This window comes from Zalophus californianus, chromosome 12, assembly GCF_009762305.2.
Source record: "Zalophus californianus isolate mZalCal1 chromosome 12, mZalCal1.pri.v2, whole genome shotgun sequence".
Classification (NCBI taxonomy): Eukaryota; Metazoa; Chordata; class Mammalia; order Carnivora; family Otariidae; genus Zalophus; species Zalophus californianus.
In genome coordinates, this window is record NC_045606.1 from 91,340,921 (window position 1) to 91,357,613 (window position 16,693).

The window sequence follows — 16,693 nt, forward strand, 5'->3', positions numbered from 1 at the left end:
GGGAGCATTCTGTTTTTATATTCTTTAGATAAATTTGTAGAACACTGGCACGTTTTTTTCCTTTGGTGTTTTTGGCAGAATTCACCATTGAAGCCCAAAGTTTTCTTTGTGGGAAGAATTTTAAGAATGATTTCAATTTTTTTAATAGTTATATGACAATTCAGGTTTTCTCTTTCTAGGAATTCTTCCATCCATCTTATTTTTAAAAAAAAAAATCAATTTAATTTATTTCTTGATAAACTACCCCCAACATGGGGCTCAAATTCACAACCCCGAGATCAAGGGTCACATGCTCACTGACTGAGCCAGCCTGGTATCCCAGAATTTTTCCATTTAAATTTTTTTTTTAAGATTTTATTTACTTGAGAGAGAGAGAGAACTCGAGAGAGAGCATGAGAGAGTGAGCACAAGCAGGGGGTAGGGGTAGAGGGAGAAACAGACTCCCTGACGAGGGACCCTGGGATCATGACCTGAGCCAAAGGCAGACGCTTAACTGAGCCACTTTCCATTTTAAATTTCACAAAAATGTGTTCATAAAATCTCCTTAGTATCTGTAAAATCTTTTAAAAATCAGCCTTTTAAAAATCTGTCAAAATCTTTTTTGTTTCTGAAAGATCTGGATTAATGTGTCCTTTTACATTCTTCTTATTGATAATGATACACAGCTTACTTGATCAAGCTCTCCAGGGATTGATCACTTTTATTAGCTTTTTTCAAAGAACCAACTTCTAGCTTTGTCAATCTTCTCTATTATGCTATTTGTTTTTCTATTTCATTACTTTCTTTTTATTTATTTCTTTTTAAGATTTTATCTATTTGAGAAAGAGTGAGCGAGAGAGAGAGAGAGAGAGAGCACAAACAGGGGTAGAGGGAGAGGGAGAAGCAGACTCCCCTGCTGAGCAGAGAGCCCAACACGAGGTTCCATCCCAGGACCCTGGGATCATGACCTGAGCCGAAGGCAGACACTGAACTGACTGAGCCACCCAGGTGCCCCTATTTCATTAATTTCTATTATTTTTATCATTTCCTTCCTTCTACTTCCCTTAGGTTTAATTAGATGTTTTTTTTTAAACATTGAGATGGATGCTTAGATCACTGGTTTTCAGCCATTTTTCTTTTCAAATATATTTTGATTCATCTAAGGCATCAAAGTCCTCCCTAAGCATGCCTTGAGGTGTTATCCCATAACTTTCACTATGTTGAATTTTCAAGACTCCGAGCTCCATGAGTCTGTCCAAAGTTTTGCTCAGCTTCTCAGTCACCTCCTCTGGAATTAGCAGGTGCCCCTGGGAGAAAGTTTGCCCAAGAGGCAGGGCTCATCTCTCTGGATTTCCTGGATCTTGGCCCCATACCACTTCACTGTCCTATTAGCTATCTGGGTTTGGTTTTGTTTTATTTTTACATCTTGTCTAGCTTTTCCAATTGCCCTCAGCAAATTATCTAGTCTGTCATTACTGGAAGCAGACCTTAAATTCCACCTTTTTTCTCCTCTTCAGATTAGCCCAAGACAACACACATCATCTGCTCTAAATATTAGCTCAAAGAAGTGAGTTTACAAAATTTTTAAAAACAGCCTAGGTGAGGAAGTTCTAATGCATTTTCTCTTGAAAACTTTACCTTGGCAATGGGCCTGATGGGGGAGTCATTCCATAGTCTTCATATCTCTGGAAGAAAACCAAAAGAAGATAAAGATTAACATTCCACATTTATTAGAAAGTGACAACAGCAAACTTACAAATTTAGGCTTGCAAGATTAACTTTAAAGAGAATTATTTTCTCATAAAACAGTTGGCATGCCATTTAAGCATTCTGCCATTCAATAATGCCAGAAGTTTCAGCTTGGGGAACTGGGCTACCGGGCTTTAAAAAAACAGACAACTCATTTCCAGACCTTTCTTTCTTTTATAAAAAATATGAGTGACAGACAATCTTCCAGCATCTGTTCTCCCCTACAGGCTCATTCTCTACAAATCTGTATCTTCTGCTAAAAAGGTAGGCCTTCGTGGCCACACTTAGTACAAATGACTCTACCAACATGGGCCAAGATGGTCACCAGAGCCACTGGGTTTCCAGCAGCAATTCAAATATACTCACAAAACTAAAGTATGTGAGCACTGTACTGTGTTAATAGAACATTGTGAAAAGAGAACCAGAAATTAGAGAGACACTTAAAGATGAAGTTACCACATTCAGTTTCTGAAAGTTTTCTGGTTCTAAGGAGGCCCAGCCATACTCCTGCCCTTATGTTCCATCCAGTGCCCCACAGCTTTCAATCAACTCTTTTTACTTGAGCTAATCTCAGCTACCCACGTGTTCTTTGGCTAGAACAATATCAATATGGCATCAGATTTAAAGAAATGTGTATCTATGTTGTGTTCCTCATGAAATCAACACATCCCGACCCTAACATTCATGGGACTCCTACTTCAACACTTCTTTCAACAGCTGTGAATCGCTATTTGGGAGTCAGATACCTCAACAGAGTGGTTACTCTGGACAGAGTCCATCCAACTGCAGTCAGCTTGAACCAACTGGTTGTCCAGGATCCAGAGCTCCCAGTGAAGTTACTAAGCCAGCCTTGCTTCTGGACCTGCTCTCATATTAGACATTTTTAAGCTGTCATTTAATGAATTAGTATTTTGTGGTAAGCGCTATGAGCACTAACTCTGGCCCCAGTAACAGCAACAAAGGGCTCACTACTCTATTTTATAGATGAAATCAACTCACAAGGAAGTTAAGTAATTTCCTCCTAATAAGTCTTTCTGACTCAAAAGACCAGCTTTTAACCACCATTGCACTGCACTGCCCATGGTTCCCAAACCAGATTTCCCCCTTGAATGAATTTCTACTTTATGAAGAAAAGGAGAGGCTTTGGAATCAAACAGACTAACCAAGCTACTCAACTTCCCTGGGCCTATTTCCTGATGCCAAGAAGGATAGAATGAACCCTATACCTCATACAGTTTGAAGGGATTATTACATGTGAAACTGTACTCAAATTACTTTACCTTCTGGCCCTCTCTGCTTCCATCCCCTTGGCAGAGGGAGGGAGAGGAAAACCTTGTAGAGTTCCCCAGCTGAGGTCAAACAGCCAAAGGGGATTATGGAAGAAGGGAAGAACAGAAGGAAAAGGAGTTTCAATTCCTTTTCAAATAATTAAAGGGAAATCTGAGACCAGATAAAGATTATTCACAGTGGCCCCTGTGTTTTTCAGCAGTCTGAATTTTTTAAACATACTCATGTGCAAAATAAAACAAAACAAAAAAAGATCAAAGTTTACATAACAGGATTTCAGGAAGTCCAGTAAGTGATAAACTAATAGAAAAACAGTGAAAACCAGCTGTTCACTCTACCTGTTTTGTTATTGTGGTATAAGGCATTTTAACTCTGTTGTAATCAGAAAAAGGAAGTGATTTTTCCAGATAATGCATGCGCCAATGAAAAAGATTAAAAAAAATCATAGACATAATGACAGGTGTTTACTTTAAGTGGGTCACATCTATTAAAACTTTGGGCAACACAATAGAATTTTAAAGTTTCAACCAGCGATGTCAAATAAAAATCCCATTTTAATGCATCCCTTCCTTCTATTCAGTATAAAACAGGCCAACAGAGCAAGAAAGCCATGTTAAATGGTTGGTGGAGTCTGGGATGGGTCTGCTTGTAAAATGTCCTGGTTCAGACAATCACACTTGGTACTTAGAAGACTGCTCCAGGGAGGTTAACTTTACTCAGGAAAGCAGAAATACCACCTATCAAGTGGCCTTCTCACCAATGCATAACTAACATCCTTACACTGGCAAAAAAAAAAAAAAAAAAGACTAAAAAATGTCATTAGTTGGTAAATAAAGGTTCATGTGGTAACTGAGGACATCCTGAAATCTACATTATTGTAGCTTTTACGGTAGTCAGAAGAAGGGAATAAAGGATGATCAGGTTCCTCCTGGCAACAAACAGTAATTTATGACCAATTTATAAACATGATAAAATTATACTAGATATGCACAGATATAGCCAGTGATTCTGGTTTTCCACTAGATTAAACTGCTATCATCATAAAAACATGTAAGGGTAACATCAAAGGTCCATGATGAGAAAATCACTCAGTTAAGAGTATTTATAAAAATCTTGCTATGGATTTGAATTCTTGGTTAAGATGCTGGATTTAAGGCATTATCATGGAATTGTTCATCTCCAAAGCCTATGAACAATGAACAAATAATCAGTCAAAAATTATTGCTAAAATTCACCAGCAGAAACCAAACAAGCAAAGAAAGGAACAGATTCATGCCATAAACTGAGAAAACTAGCAGCCAAGGAACAAAAAAAGGACCATGGTTACATAATGGTAAAGTAATAAGAATAGCAATTCCTTTTTTAAAGTTCAAAGATGAGACGATAAAAGAACAGAATGAATGGAAATGGGAGACCACAGAATTGAAATAATTTGGGACCTAATTATTGGTGGAAATGATTTGAGGACTGAAACAATGCCATTATGACTCTAAGAAATCAACTAGCAGGGAAAAGAACAGATATGGCTCCAAATCAAATCAATGCCATAGAGAAAAGGCCCATGATAATCATAAAGAAGGCAGAGAAACCAGGACAATGTAGCTAAAGCCATTAGAGAATAAAAGCATAGGTATAGGAAACAAAGATGAGCCAACCTGAAGATAATTGGTATCTTCGACTCCAATAAAGAGAATAGAGTAAGAAAATTATTTCAGATATAAAAGCAAGTTTCCCTTAAGTGAATGAAAGAGCTGAATCTGAAGATGAAATGGACACTGGCTATTCACGGGGGGAAATTATTCAGAAAAACTGGCTGAGCGCCCAGAATTAGTTACGCTTCCTAGCAGGTAGGGTACATACATCCCTTACCAGGAAAGGGGGAATTAAGATGGCCACAGATTTCTTCACAGAACAATTCAGAAAGCATTAGGAACAGAGAGAAGTGACATATAGATGCCAGCAGCGAACAAGGTCTTGTCAGAAAGTGACAGAACTCTTCCTTTGCAAAACTCAAGATTAAGTCAAGCAGCTCCTGTAGGGTTCCCTCTGGGTGCTGAGTCCACCTGTCCTCCATAGGATGTATCTACTGTGTCAGCCTCTCCGCTCCCCAGCCTGCTCAACACCAATAAATGGCATTTTACATGTCAGCCACCACCCTCATATCCTACATTTAAGACTGGAGGCAGAGGGACAATCAGGAAGCTCTTGCAATGGTGGCGAGATATGAGGGTGGCTCCAACCCACGTAATGCAGAGGATTTGAGAGGAAGAATCTACAAAGCTGCAGCATGTTGAATTGACCCCAACTCCCTGTCCTTGCCCTTCAGTGTAGTCTACCATTTCAACTGCACCCTCTAATCTGTACATTTCTTGCCCCTTGTCCTTTCATCACATTTGCCTGAGAAAGCCCTACTCCCGGATCAATCCAACTGCCCGTTTTCTCCTTGTCTCCACCTGGGTACCCAACTGCTGACCAACAAAACTACAGAACTTTAATTTGTGCCACTATAATTTTGCGACAGTCATTCTCATCAGGGGCTTCAATGCCACTAAGTAATTATTCTTATGTCCCTAAAGGGTTTTCTTTCATTCTCTACAATAAGTATGCACAATCTCTGCTCTCCCTCAAATCTCTTGCCCTGCCACTCTTCACTCATTCTCAATAAATGACTCTGCTTTCTCCACTGTGAAAAATAGAAGCCACAATGAGATGGAAGGCCTCTCAACTTCCTGGCACCCACTACGAACACGATTGTATCTGTACCCAACTCCTCCCTCCTCCTGCTATTAAATTGGAAGAAATACATCCCCTCATTTCTAAAGATAATGGACCCCCCTTCCTGTATCATCGAACTCTCCCCCTAGACTGGCTCGGTGCCATCAGCAATTAAACACACTGAGGCCATGAAGATTTTTATTCTCTGAAATCCATTCACTGCATCATGCTAGTTGGGGCCACCAACATCACTCACCAAGATTACTATGACAACTTCCTAAATGTCTCCCCACTTCTGGTCTTGCACTCTAACAAACAATTCTCCAGTCTAAAACGAGAGCAATCTGTCAAAAAGGCACACTGAATTATGTCTTTAGACTGCTCAAAATTCTTCAGTGTCTGGCCATTACCGTCATGATGAGGGCTAGGCTCTACCCCTATCAGCTTCCTGCCTTTTCTCTCCTGCCTCATGTCTCACCACTTTTACTTCTCACTCTGTATTAGTCGCCCAGAACTAATTTCACTGTTAATTTTGGAGCAAAATTTTAACAGCCTTATTTCATTATAATTGACACACAATTAACTGCACATATTCAAATATACAAACTGTTAAGTTTTGGCAAATGTTGGTACCCACACACCACGCTCATAAACCAGACAATGAACATATCCATCACCACCCAAGTTTCCTGCTGCCCCTCTGTAATCCCTCTGTCCCATACCCTTTCCCAAATTTACCCCATCCCTTGGCAACCACTGATCTGCTTTCTGTCACTATAGATTAGTTTGCATTTTCTAGAATTACATACAAATGGAATCATACAATATGCACTTTTTTTTGCTTGGGCGGATGGCTTCTTTCCCTCAGCATAACTATTCTGAGACCCAACCATGTTGTCATATGTATAAATAATTCATTCCTTTTTATTACTGAGTAGTATCCCACTGTATAAATTCAGTACCATTTTTGTTTATCTATTTGCCTGTTGATGTGCATCTGGGTTGCTTCCAATCTGAATCTATTACAAATAAAGCTGTCATAATGTACAAGTCTTTGTCTGGACATATGCTTTCATTTCTCCTCAGTAAATATTTCAGAATAGAATGACTGGGTCATAAAGAAGGCATAGGTTTAATTTTTTATGATATTGTCAAACTGTTTTTCAATAGGTTGTGCTATTTTACATTCTTATCAACAGTTTATAAAAGTTCCAGTTGTTCATGTTCTAATAGGTATATAGGGGTATCTCATGATTTATTGCACTTCACTAAGGACTAATAATGAGATTGAAGATCTCTCCATCTGGTGATTCTTCATATTTGTCTGCTTATTATCTGTATTTCTTCTTTGGTGACATTTGTGTTCAAATTCTTTCTTTTTTTTTTTTAATCAGAGAGAGAGAGAGAGAGAGCACAAGCAGAGGGGATGGCAGGCAGAGGGAGAAGCAGGCTCCCCGCTGAGCAAGGAGCCCGATGTAGGACTCCATCCCAGGACCTTAGGATCATGACCTGAGCTGAAGACAGCCACTTAACTGGCTGAACCACCCAGACATCCCCCTTTCCCATTTTTTTATGGGATTGTTTGATAATACGACTCTTGTTCAATTTATTGAGATTAGCTTTATGGCCCAGAATATGATCTATCTTGATAAATATTCCATGTACTCTTTTTTAAAGCCAATTTTTAAATTTTAATTCCAGTATGGTTAACATAAAGTGTTATATTAGTTTCAGGTGTACAGTATAGTGATTCAACAATTCTATACATTACTCAGTGCTCATAAGTGTACTCTTTAATCCCCATCACCCATGTACTCTTGAAAGAGTACATTCTGCTCTTCTTGGATAAAGCACTTTATAAATGTCAATTAGTTCAAGCTGAAAATCAGTATTAATTCAAGACTTGTTCAAGTTTTCTCTACCTTAATGATTTTCTATATTATCATTCTTTCAATTATTGAAAGTGTTGAAGTCTCTGCCTATAACTGTGGCTTTGTTTATTTCTGCATGCAGTTCTATCAGTTTTTACTTCACATATTTTGATACTCTGTCATACGCACATAAACATTTAGGATTTTATGTCTTCTTGATGACCTGACCAATATAGTATTATGAAATGATCCTCTGTGTAATATTCTTTACTATGAGATCATTTGGGCTAACATTAATAAAGCCACTCCAGTTTCTTGTGATTAGTGTTAACACGGTTTATCTATCTCCACACTTTTTTTTTCTTTCTCCATACTTTTAACCCATTTGTGGATTTATATTTAATGTAAGTGTCTTGTGGGCAACAGATAATTGGATCTTGAGTTTTATTCCACTGATAATCTCTGCCCTATAATAGGAATATTTAGACCATTCATATTTAATGTGATTATTGATAGGGCTGAATTTAAATCTACCATCTTGGTGTCTGTTTTCCATTTGTCCCATCTGTTCTTTGTTCCCCTTTTCCTCTTTTTCTGCCTTCTTTTGGACTGCATACTTTTTTTTTTAAGATTTTATTTATTTATTTATTTATTTATTTATTTATTTAATTATTTATTATTTATTTATTATTTATTTGATTGATTGATTGATTGGTGGGGGAGAGACAGAGAGCAAGCACGCAAGCTGGGGGAGGGCCAGATGGAGAGTGAGGGAGACAATCTCAAGCAGACTCCGCACTGAGCACAGAGCCCAACACCAGACTCAATCTCACAACCCTGAGATCATGACCTAAGCCAAAATCTAGAGTCAGATGCTTAACTGACTGAGTCATCATCCATGGGCCCCAAGACTAAGTATTTTTTATAATTTAATTTTTACTCTTTTGTTGGCTATTAACTATTACTCTGGAAGTTTTTTCATGGTTGCTATAGTTTATATTCTATATTTTTCACTCATCACAATCTACCTTCAAGTGCTATTATTTCACTTCATGTATGGTATACGAACATCAAAAGAGTGTACTTCTATTTCTCCTCTCTTGCCCTTTGTGCTATTGTGTTTTCATACATTTTACTTCTATATATGTTATAAACCCCATAATACACTGTCATCTTTTTGCCTTAGTAGCCAATTACCTTTTTTTAAAAATTGAAATAAAGAAAAAGTTTTTTAAACTTTTTAAACTATATTTACATTTCTAGTGTTTTTCACTCATTTATGTAGATCCAGATCTTTATCTGGCATCATTTTACTTCTCCCCAAAGAATTTCCCATAACATTTCTTGTAATGAAAGTTTGCCAGTGATACATTCTTTCAGCTGTTGTGTGTCTAAAAAGTTTTGAAAGTTATTTTCAGCAAATAGAGAATTGACAGTTTTTTCCTTCAGTTCTTTAAAGGATTGTTTCACTGCCTTCTGGACAATGCGAATTTTGCTGTCATCCCTCACCTCTGTTCCACTGCATTACAATGTGTAATTGTAATTTTCTCTGGATGATTTCAAAATCTTTATCAATTATTTTGAGCCATTTGATTATTTTTTTTGGTATAATTGTCTTCATGTTTCTTGTGCATAGGGGGTCATCAAACCTTGTGGATCTGAAGATTTATAGTTTCCATCAAATTTGAAAAACTTTTGGCCATTATTTCTTTAATTATTTTTTCTAACTCTCCCTCCCTCCTTCTGGGAACTCCAATTACATGTATATTTAGTCCACTTGAGGTTGTCCCCAGCTCACTAATGCTCTATTCATTTTGTTAGTCTACTTACTCTGTTTCATGTTGGATAGTTTTTATTACTATGTATTCAAACTTACCAATCTTTTCTTCTTCAATATCTAATCTGTCACTAATCCCATAAGTATATATTTTATCTCAGACATTACAGTTTTCATCTCTACATTAATTTGTATCCTTTAACGTCCTCAATGCCTCTAATTAATACATTCAATCTTTTCTCTAGCTTCTTGAACATATGGAACTTCATTATAACTATTTTTTTTTTTTTTTAATCCTTGTCTACTAGTTCTGTGTCATTTTCCTGTCTCTGCTTATCTGGTTAGTTTTGGTTGGATTTCAGACATTATTAATTTTACTTTGTTGGATGCTATATATTTTTGTTTTTTTATAAATATTCTTGAGCTTTGTTCGGGTTCACATCTTGTTTTTATGCTGTTAGGTAGAGCTAGGGAAGCTTTAATCTGAGGCTCATTTTGCCCCACCAGTGAAGCAAATCAATGCTCCTTCTGAGTAATCTAACTGGTGCTCCATGAATTATGTAGCTTTCTACTCTGGAAGGAAATGAACTGTAATAATCAGCTTGGGCTGTCATAACAAAATACCACAGAGTGTGTGGCTTCAACAACAGAAATTTATTTTCTTGCAGTTCTGTAGGCCAGAAAGTCCAAGACCAAGGTTCCAGCAGGGTTTTGTTTATGGTGAGAGCTCTCTTTCTGCCTTCTAGACAGCCAAACTTCTTAGTGTATCCTCAGATGGCAGAGAAAGGGTGCCAGTTCTATTAGATCAGGATTCCAAACTTATGACCTCATTTAACCTTAGTCACCTCCTTAAAGACCCTAGCTCCAATATAGCCACACGGGGTTTAGACTTCAACATTTGGATTTGGGGGATACACAATTCATTCTACAGTAGGAACTTATTTCCACACCTGTGTGAGCTCTGAGGACTGTTCCCTCTAATCTTTTTAGGTGGTTCTTTCCCCAGTCTTAGGTAGTTTCCTCATACCCTTAAACTGGTCAGTACTCAGGTGAAGAGTCTCTGCAGATCTCTAGAATTCTCTGCTTTCTTGTACTCTCTGTTGTGAAATCTACCTATCTTTTGCCCTCCAGTCTCCAATTCTGTCTTTTTCAACTCAGAATACTGCGCTCTGCCTGAGGTCTTCCTCCCTGCACCACAGCTAGAAACTCTCTCAAGATAGTAAACTGGGACATGTAAAGAGCTCAACTCATTTCTCAATGATCCCTCTCCTTTGCTGCCTAATGCCCAGGATTGTGAAAACCCATATATTTGTATGTGTGTATGTATATATATATATATATATATATATATATTTTTCCCCCTCCTTGTTACTTTAGTTGTTTCTGGAAGGAAGGTAATCCAACCTTGTTCCTCCATCTTGTCCAGAAGAAGTTTGTACTGGGCACTTTTAATTCTGTCTCTGCCATGTTTTTCTACCGCAACCATTAATTAACCTTCAGACTTCCACCTAGATGCCATTTTATCTACAAAATCCTTCTAAACACCTCACAGCTCAGGTAGGTGCTCCCTAGCTGTACTTTCCCCCTGCCAAGGCACCCACCACACAGTTTTAAAATTACTGCTTCAATTGTCCACATACCCCCTTGCCATAATGCAGAAGTTGGAGTTGTGCAGTGCACACACAGCAGGTACTCCATAAATCTACCTGGATTAATAAACAAATGAAAGAAACTTAAAGTGAAGAGACAGCAGCTGAAGCCACATTCACTGTATCAAAGAATTTGTTGTATATCATCTATTTCCTTAAAGATTATAAACTACCAGTTATAAATATGAAGTATTTAATATTTATAGTTATAACATTAAAAACTGTTAGGTAGAGATGGATGGTATTTTCCCCACATGGTAGCAGTTATTAAAGGAAACAATCTATTACTAACCACATACTTTGAAAATTCAAACCAATTTCAGAGATAAAGATTCCTTTAACATGTGTTCACTACCACCCAATTTCACCTTAATGTGTGTAACAAAATCAGAGGACCCAGCATAAACACTCCTTGAGAAACCGGGTCTAATTAACTTCCCTCCAGCATCAAATGTTTTAGTCCAATCATCCAATCTGGAATTAGCAAAAAAATATTTAATGTTACATCCTTCAGTTTTACTTCTTCCCCCATATTTTGAGAAGGCACATTTGAAAGGACTGATGGAATATGAAAAAAATAAAGGATAATAAAGGAAGATGAAATCCTGAAATGTTAAGTCCTAAGATGGAAACTTTATTTGAAATGGTTGTCCTTGCCTGCCTGTGGGCTAGCTGCCTATAATCCTGGAGCCTCGAGAACCGCTCCAGTCCCAGGTGGCCTTCTAAGAAGAAGCTCAATGATTTGGTACATTCTAAACTGTACCTTTTGTAAAGACATCAATGAGAATATGCTTTGACAGTTGCCCCACCTCCATTTCACGACACTGAAGGGAACCCAGGAAGAGACTCCCATAAAATACCAGAGTTGCATAAAAGGATGCTTCCAACATTAAGAATTAACTCAGGAGAAAATGATGAAAACTGAGGTCTCTCGGCCAAGCTTTAATTCTGATCAAATGAATTCAGTATTATTGTAGTGATTCTGAAATTGAGGAAGTCAGGCAACAAAATTCCAACATCTGGCCCATGAGAGAATTCTAGAAGGCCAGTACTTACGTTACACGGGTTGTTGGCCGTCTGAGCAGAGCTGTAGAAGGATCCCCATTGGGTCGCTCGCCTCTCATCCCGGGAAGGGGTGCTGTTCACAGGCAGGACGGCTGGGACCCCAGGGCCTGCGACCGCGGCACTGGCAGGCTGGCTGCTGGGGGCCACGAGAGCAAAAGCATCATCCAGGAGGGAGTGCATGGTCTGGCGCGCCTCCTCGATTGACGGTTGGGGTGGGATGTACTGGGAGGCTGGGAAGGGCAGGCCTGGATACCTCCCCAGCTCAGCAGAGGATGGGGTCTGCACATCGGCCGGGAGATCGGGATCGGACTACAGCAAGGCAAACAGCAAAGGGAACAAGGATCAGATGTGAGCTTCTATGGTGACTCGAAAACAAAACTACAGGGCCAAAATGCAATTTAACAATTTTCACTGACATTGAGGAAAAAGTTTACCGTAAGAATTTTTAAAATAACAGCTATGGGATGGCAGTGGCAGAGGGAGCTTGAATTAGGATGAAAGAAAAAAGTGAAAATAGTCAACAATCATTTGGCCAGCAAAACTCAACCAGTTATCTGAAATGCATTTCAATACCTGCAAGTATGTATTTTTATTAAATACCCCTAAGGAGCCAAAAACTGTCTCAGAGTCTTATATACTAAAATACCGAGTCAACTTTCCATAGATACCAAAAACTAAAGCAGTCTATTGACTCTAGGAAGAAAAAGTCACCCTACACACCCCCCAGAAGAGATCAAAGTCACCGCCACAGTGCACCTATGTGTATACAAACAACTTTAATACTTACTATAACAACTGATTATATTGGTAAATAGAGAGTGTTTATTCAGAAACCACATGTCTTTCAAATGGCGCTACCTCTGAATAACATGAGTCACCCAGAAAGGTTTAAATTATATTCTATACCTACTGTCGAAGAGGCAGGGATATAAGTAACAATTAAGGTTTCTTAAAAATCTTATTTCCTGATACTGCTTTATGAGCAAAATGCTGTCGTAATATACACAAGAGACAAAAGAGGAAACCGATGTAGGAGGAGGCCCTCCTGGTGTCAGTGGCGCCGGAAGCGCGTCATCACTGTTACTGCCAGTGACGCCCTGAAGAGAAGCGGCTCTGCACGAGGGGCTGGTGATCCTGTGCCCTCCATGAGGAAGGGTGGGCGCCTTGTATCCAGAATGCTTTGCTCGTCCAACTGGCCCAGTTTAGCTCAGCGGCTTGGATCACCTGACTTAAGGGGCCAAAGGAGACATTCCTGTCTGTATTAATGTTTGGATCAATGACTCTTTTACAAAGAAAAGTCTCTGTTCCACAGATACATCCTTACTCTCAGACAACTGTCTAAAATGCTTCCTCATGGGGCGCCTGGGTGGCTCAGTCAGTTAAGCGGCTGCCTTCAGCTTGGGTCATGATCCCGGGGTCCTGGGATGGAGCCCCACATTGGGCTCCCTGCTTGGTGGGAAGGCTGCTTCTCCTTCTCCCTCTGTCTGCTGCTCCCCCTGCTTATGCTCTCTCTTTCTCTGTCAAATAAATAAAATCTTTAAAAAAAATAAAAAATAAAATAATACAGTGCTTCCTCATGATTAGGTCCTGTCCAACAGATGATCATTATTATTCACGCCAGCATTGAACACTGAAGGGCAGCAGCTGTTTAACCCCAAACAGACAGAAAACCACACTACGGCCTGGCATGCCGCACATGGCCCGCAGACCTGTTTCGCTTGGCCTGTGCAGTCTGAAAAGAGCCAATATTTCTTAAAACCTGAAAATTTTATACTAAAGCTCAGATTTCTGGATTCTCTCGGCAGACTCTGAAGCTGTGGCATCACCAGGCCCTGACTCCTCCACAGAAACCACGGCCCTTGAGCCATGACCACCCTCCTGAGGTGGGGCTGGCGCCCTTCCCCTCCCAGCAGCAAGTGGGTGGCCTCGCTGCCACGGACAGGACACCCTGGTCCCGGAAGTCTCTTTCCTTAAAACTGGGCTATCGCAGGAAAGGTTCTACTAAGTGACATCTGTCACCTAGGGATTCTAAGCAAGGATTTGGAGCCCCAAAGGGCTCTTGGATCTGTGACAGAGCCCTGGAAGAACTCTGTGGCCCTTTCCCTGTGAGGTGGATAAAAGGTCGGTGCACAGGCCCTTCTCCCGTTCTTGGGTTTTCCCGGGGAGTAGAGAGGGAAGACTGAAGCCAGGAGTGTGTCACCAACCTAACAGTCCACAGTAGAGCAAAAGGAAAAGTGTCTCTGTAAATACATCCCACTGGTAAGTGAAAGGGTCTCTCCAAAGACAGAAGCGATGCTCCTGGTGGTTCCAGTAAATGGCTAGGTAGCTGTTCTTCAAAAAAAAAAAACAAAAAAGAAAGCAAGAAAGCAACAACCGGCCCAAAATGGAGTCATTGCCCCCAGAGAGCAAAGCAAGACTTGACCGCACTTTCAGCCTCTCCCAGGAATGTGACCTTTAACCGGTCAATCTGGAAATTCCTGATCAGCACGAGTGAGGTAATCTGCACAACAGACCCCCTCCCCCCTTTCCCCAAAGAAAGGTGACCTTGCCTGAAACAATCCACTCTTTGTTAGAAAACTTCCTTTTCTGCCCCCCCTTCGGTCTATAAAAACTTTCCATTTTGTACCACCCCTCGGAGCTCCTTTCTACTTGCTGGGTGGGATGCTGCCTGATTCATGAACTCCTGAAGAAAGCCAATGAGATCTTTAAATTTACTCAGCTGAATTTTGTTTTAGAACACTGCACGGCAAGGAAGCGAGCGTGCGGCCACATAAAAAACTGCAGGCCCGAACTGAGATTCCAATGGTTTTAACTTTTACAGCAAGAAATACACTGTGAAGCTGTGAAGACGGGACTCATGAATCCTGCCAAGAAGGCAAAGAGCTACGGAGCCATGACATCATAGCTTCCAGTTCTTTCTACCTCTAACAGGCTCCTCGTTTGGGAGGCTCCACTACCAGCACCTTGCAGGCCAAGAAGAGGTCTTGTTCATTCTTCTATATCCCAACACCTGCACAGTGTTTCACAGATAGGTGGTACTGAATAATAAATGGGTAACAGTGGTCTATGGACGTTAAGATTTATCCAGAATCCCCGTTGGAATTTGAATTCCGCTCTCTTGAGTCTCAGTCTGATAGCTTCATTATTGGTCAATTTGTTTCCTTTGTAAAGATATGCATCCACCTATCATTCCTGAGAAATACATAGGAAGTTTTTGTTTTGTTTTTTTTACCTTCAGTCATCAGAGAGGATGTATGATCAGATACCCTGACTGGCCGAGGACAGTCTCAGCTTATGCCTGCTGTCCCAATATAATCATTAATAGAACCTTCTATCACGCTCCCAGGTGTCAGGTTTGGATGATAAATTAGATCAGGGGTATACAAACTTTTTCCGAAAAGGGCCAAATGGCAAATATCGTAGGCTCTGAGTCATACAGTCTCTGTTGCTCTGTTATGGAAGTCTACCACTCAGCGAGAACAGCCAGAGAGAACACGCAGATGAACGAGCATGACAGTGTTCCAATAAAACGTCACAGAAACTGGCCGCTAGCCGGATTTGGCCTGAGGGCCACAGTGTGCTGAGGCCTGAATTATAATGGTAACCCCTAGCTGCCAAGAAATACAGGAATATTTCTTTTGCCCTAGGAGAACAGAGCTCATAAGGAGAAAATATTTTGAGGGTGAAGTGTAAAATTCAAGAAAAAACATGTATGTGTAGTAAAATCTTCAAAATGAAATACTACCTAAGAAAAAGTGAGTTCCACAAAAAGGCATTATCTTTGAGAGCATGTGTTTTAGAATTTTTATAGAAAGTAAAAAGTCCATCTGAGAAAAATTTCATTTTAGGGAATCTCTGAGAAATGAAGCCAGCTGACTGAGGTGGTGCTCTCCAGGGCAGGGTTTATTTCCACCAGCTTTCGGAGGAACCTCTGCACTTGCTGCTGAGAAAAAAAAGCAAGAAGTGAAAAGACGATCCAGGCCCCCCCTGAAGGCGGCCTGATTTTGGATTACTGATGAAGACAAATGGAGAGATCAAGGGGAAGACACAAGACCCAATGGCATCAGATGACAGAACTAAGGGGTTCTTTAGAAAAAAAAAAAGAGGGGACAGAATTGAAATAGCACTGGTGCAGATTTTCTTTGAGGGAATGAGCCCTGGCTGGCTAGGGAAGTAAGGGGGTTGGGGGGAAGGAATGCCCCCTTCTTCTAGTCATTGGTTTCACACATCAGGCCTGCAAGTCCCGGGGGGAGACAAAAGCCAAACAAGTGAACATCCTGGGGAGCTAAGGGGACAGTCCTCCCAGATGAAGCCAAACACCACAGACGCCCAGACAACCACCTGTCCAAAGCACAACAGCAGTACAAGAGCTCCATCTGCTGTAAGAACTGCCGGGACCAGCTCCCCTATCTTAGGAACTCAAGTCACAGCCTTCCAAAACAGCCCGAGTCAGGAGCAAAGCAGCTGAGTCTGTACAACCCTGCACCCCTCTGGGACTGCACCAATCCTCATAAACAGGCGCGGCCAGTCTTTAGGACACTAGAAATACAGGAAGTTGCCAAGGAAAAGTCTGGTTCTTTCAGATGACCACGATTCAATGA

At 40.3% G+C, this 16,693-nt stretch overlaps 1 protein-coding gene across 4 annotated transcripts in view; it reads right to left on the reverse strand.

The window, feature by feature from the left end:
- KIAA1549 (KIAA1549 ortholog) overlaps nucleotides 1-16,693 on the reverse strand; it is a 90,730-nt gene that overhangs the window by 24,059 nt on the left and 49,978 nt on the right. For 2 of the 4 annotated variants that reach the window (XM_035723330.1, XM_027574729.2), the window contains exons 16-17: nucleotides 12,084-12,401; nucleotides 1,618-1,664 (exon numbers count right to left, since the gene is read on the reverse strand). In XM_035723330.1, coding sequence (XP_035579223.1) covers nucleotides 1,618-1,664; nucleotides 12,084-12,401 — 365 coding nt within the window. The remainder of the gene's footprint in view (nucleotides 1-1,617; nucleotides 1,665-12,083; nucleotides 12,402-16,693) is intronic. The other 2 variants (XM_035723329.1, XM_035723328.1) reach the window with 2 other exon arrangements.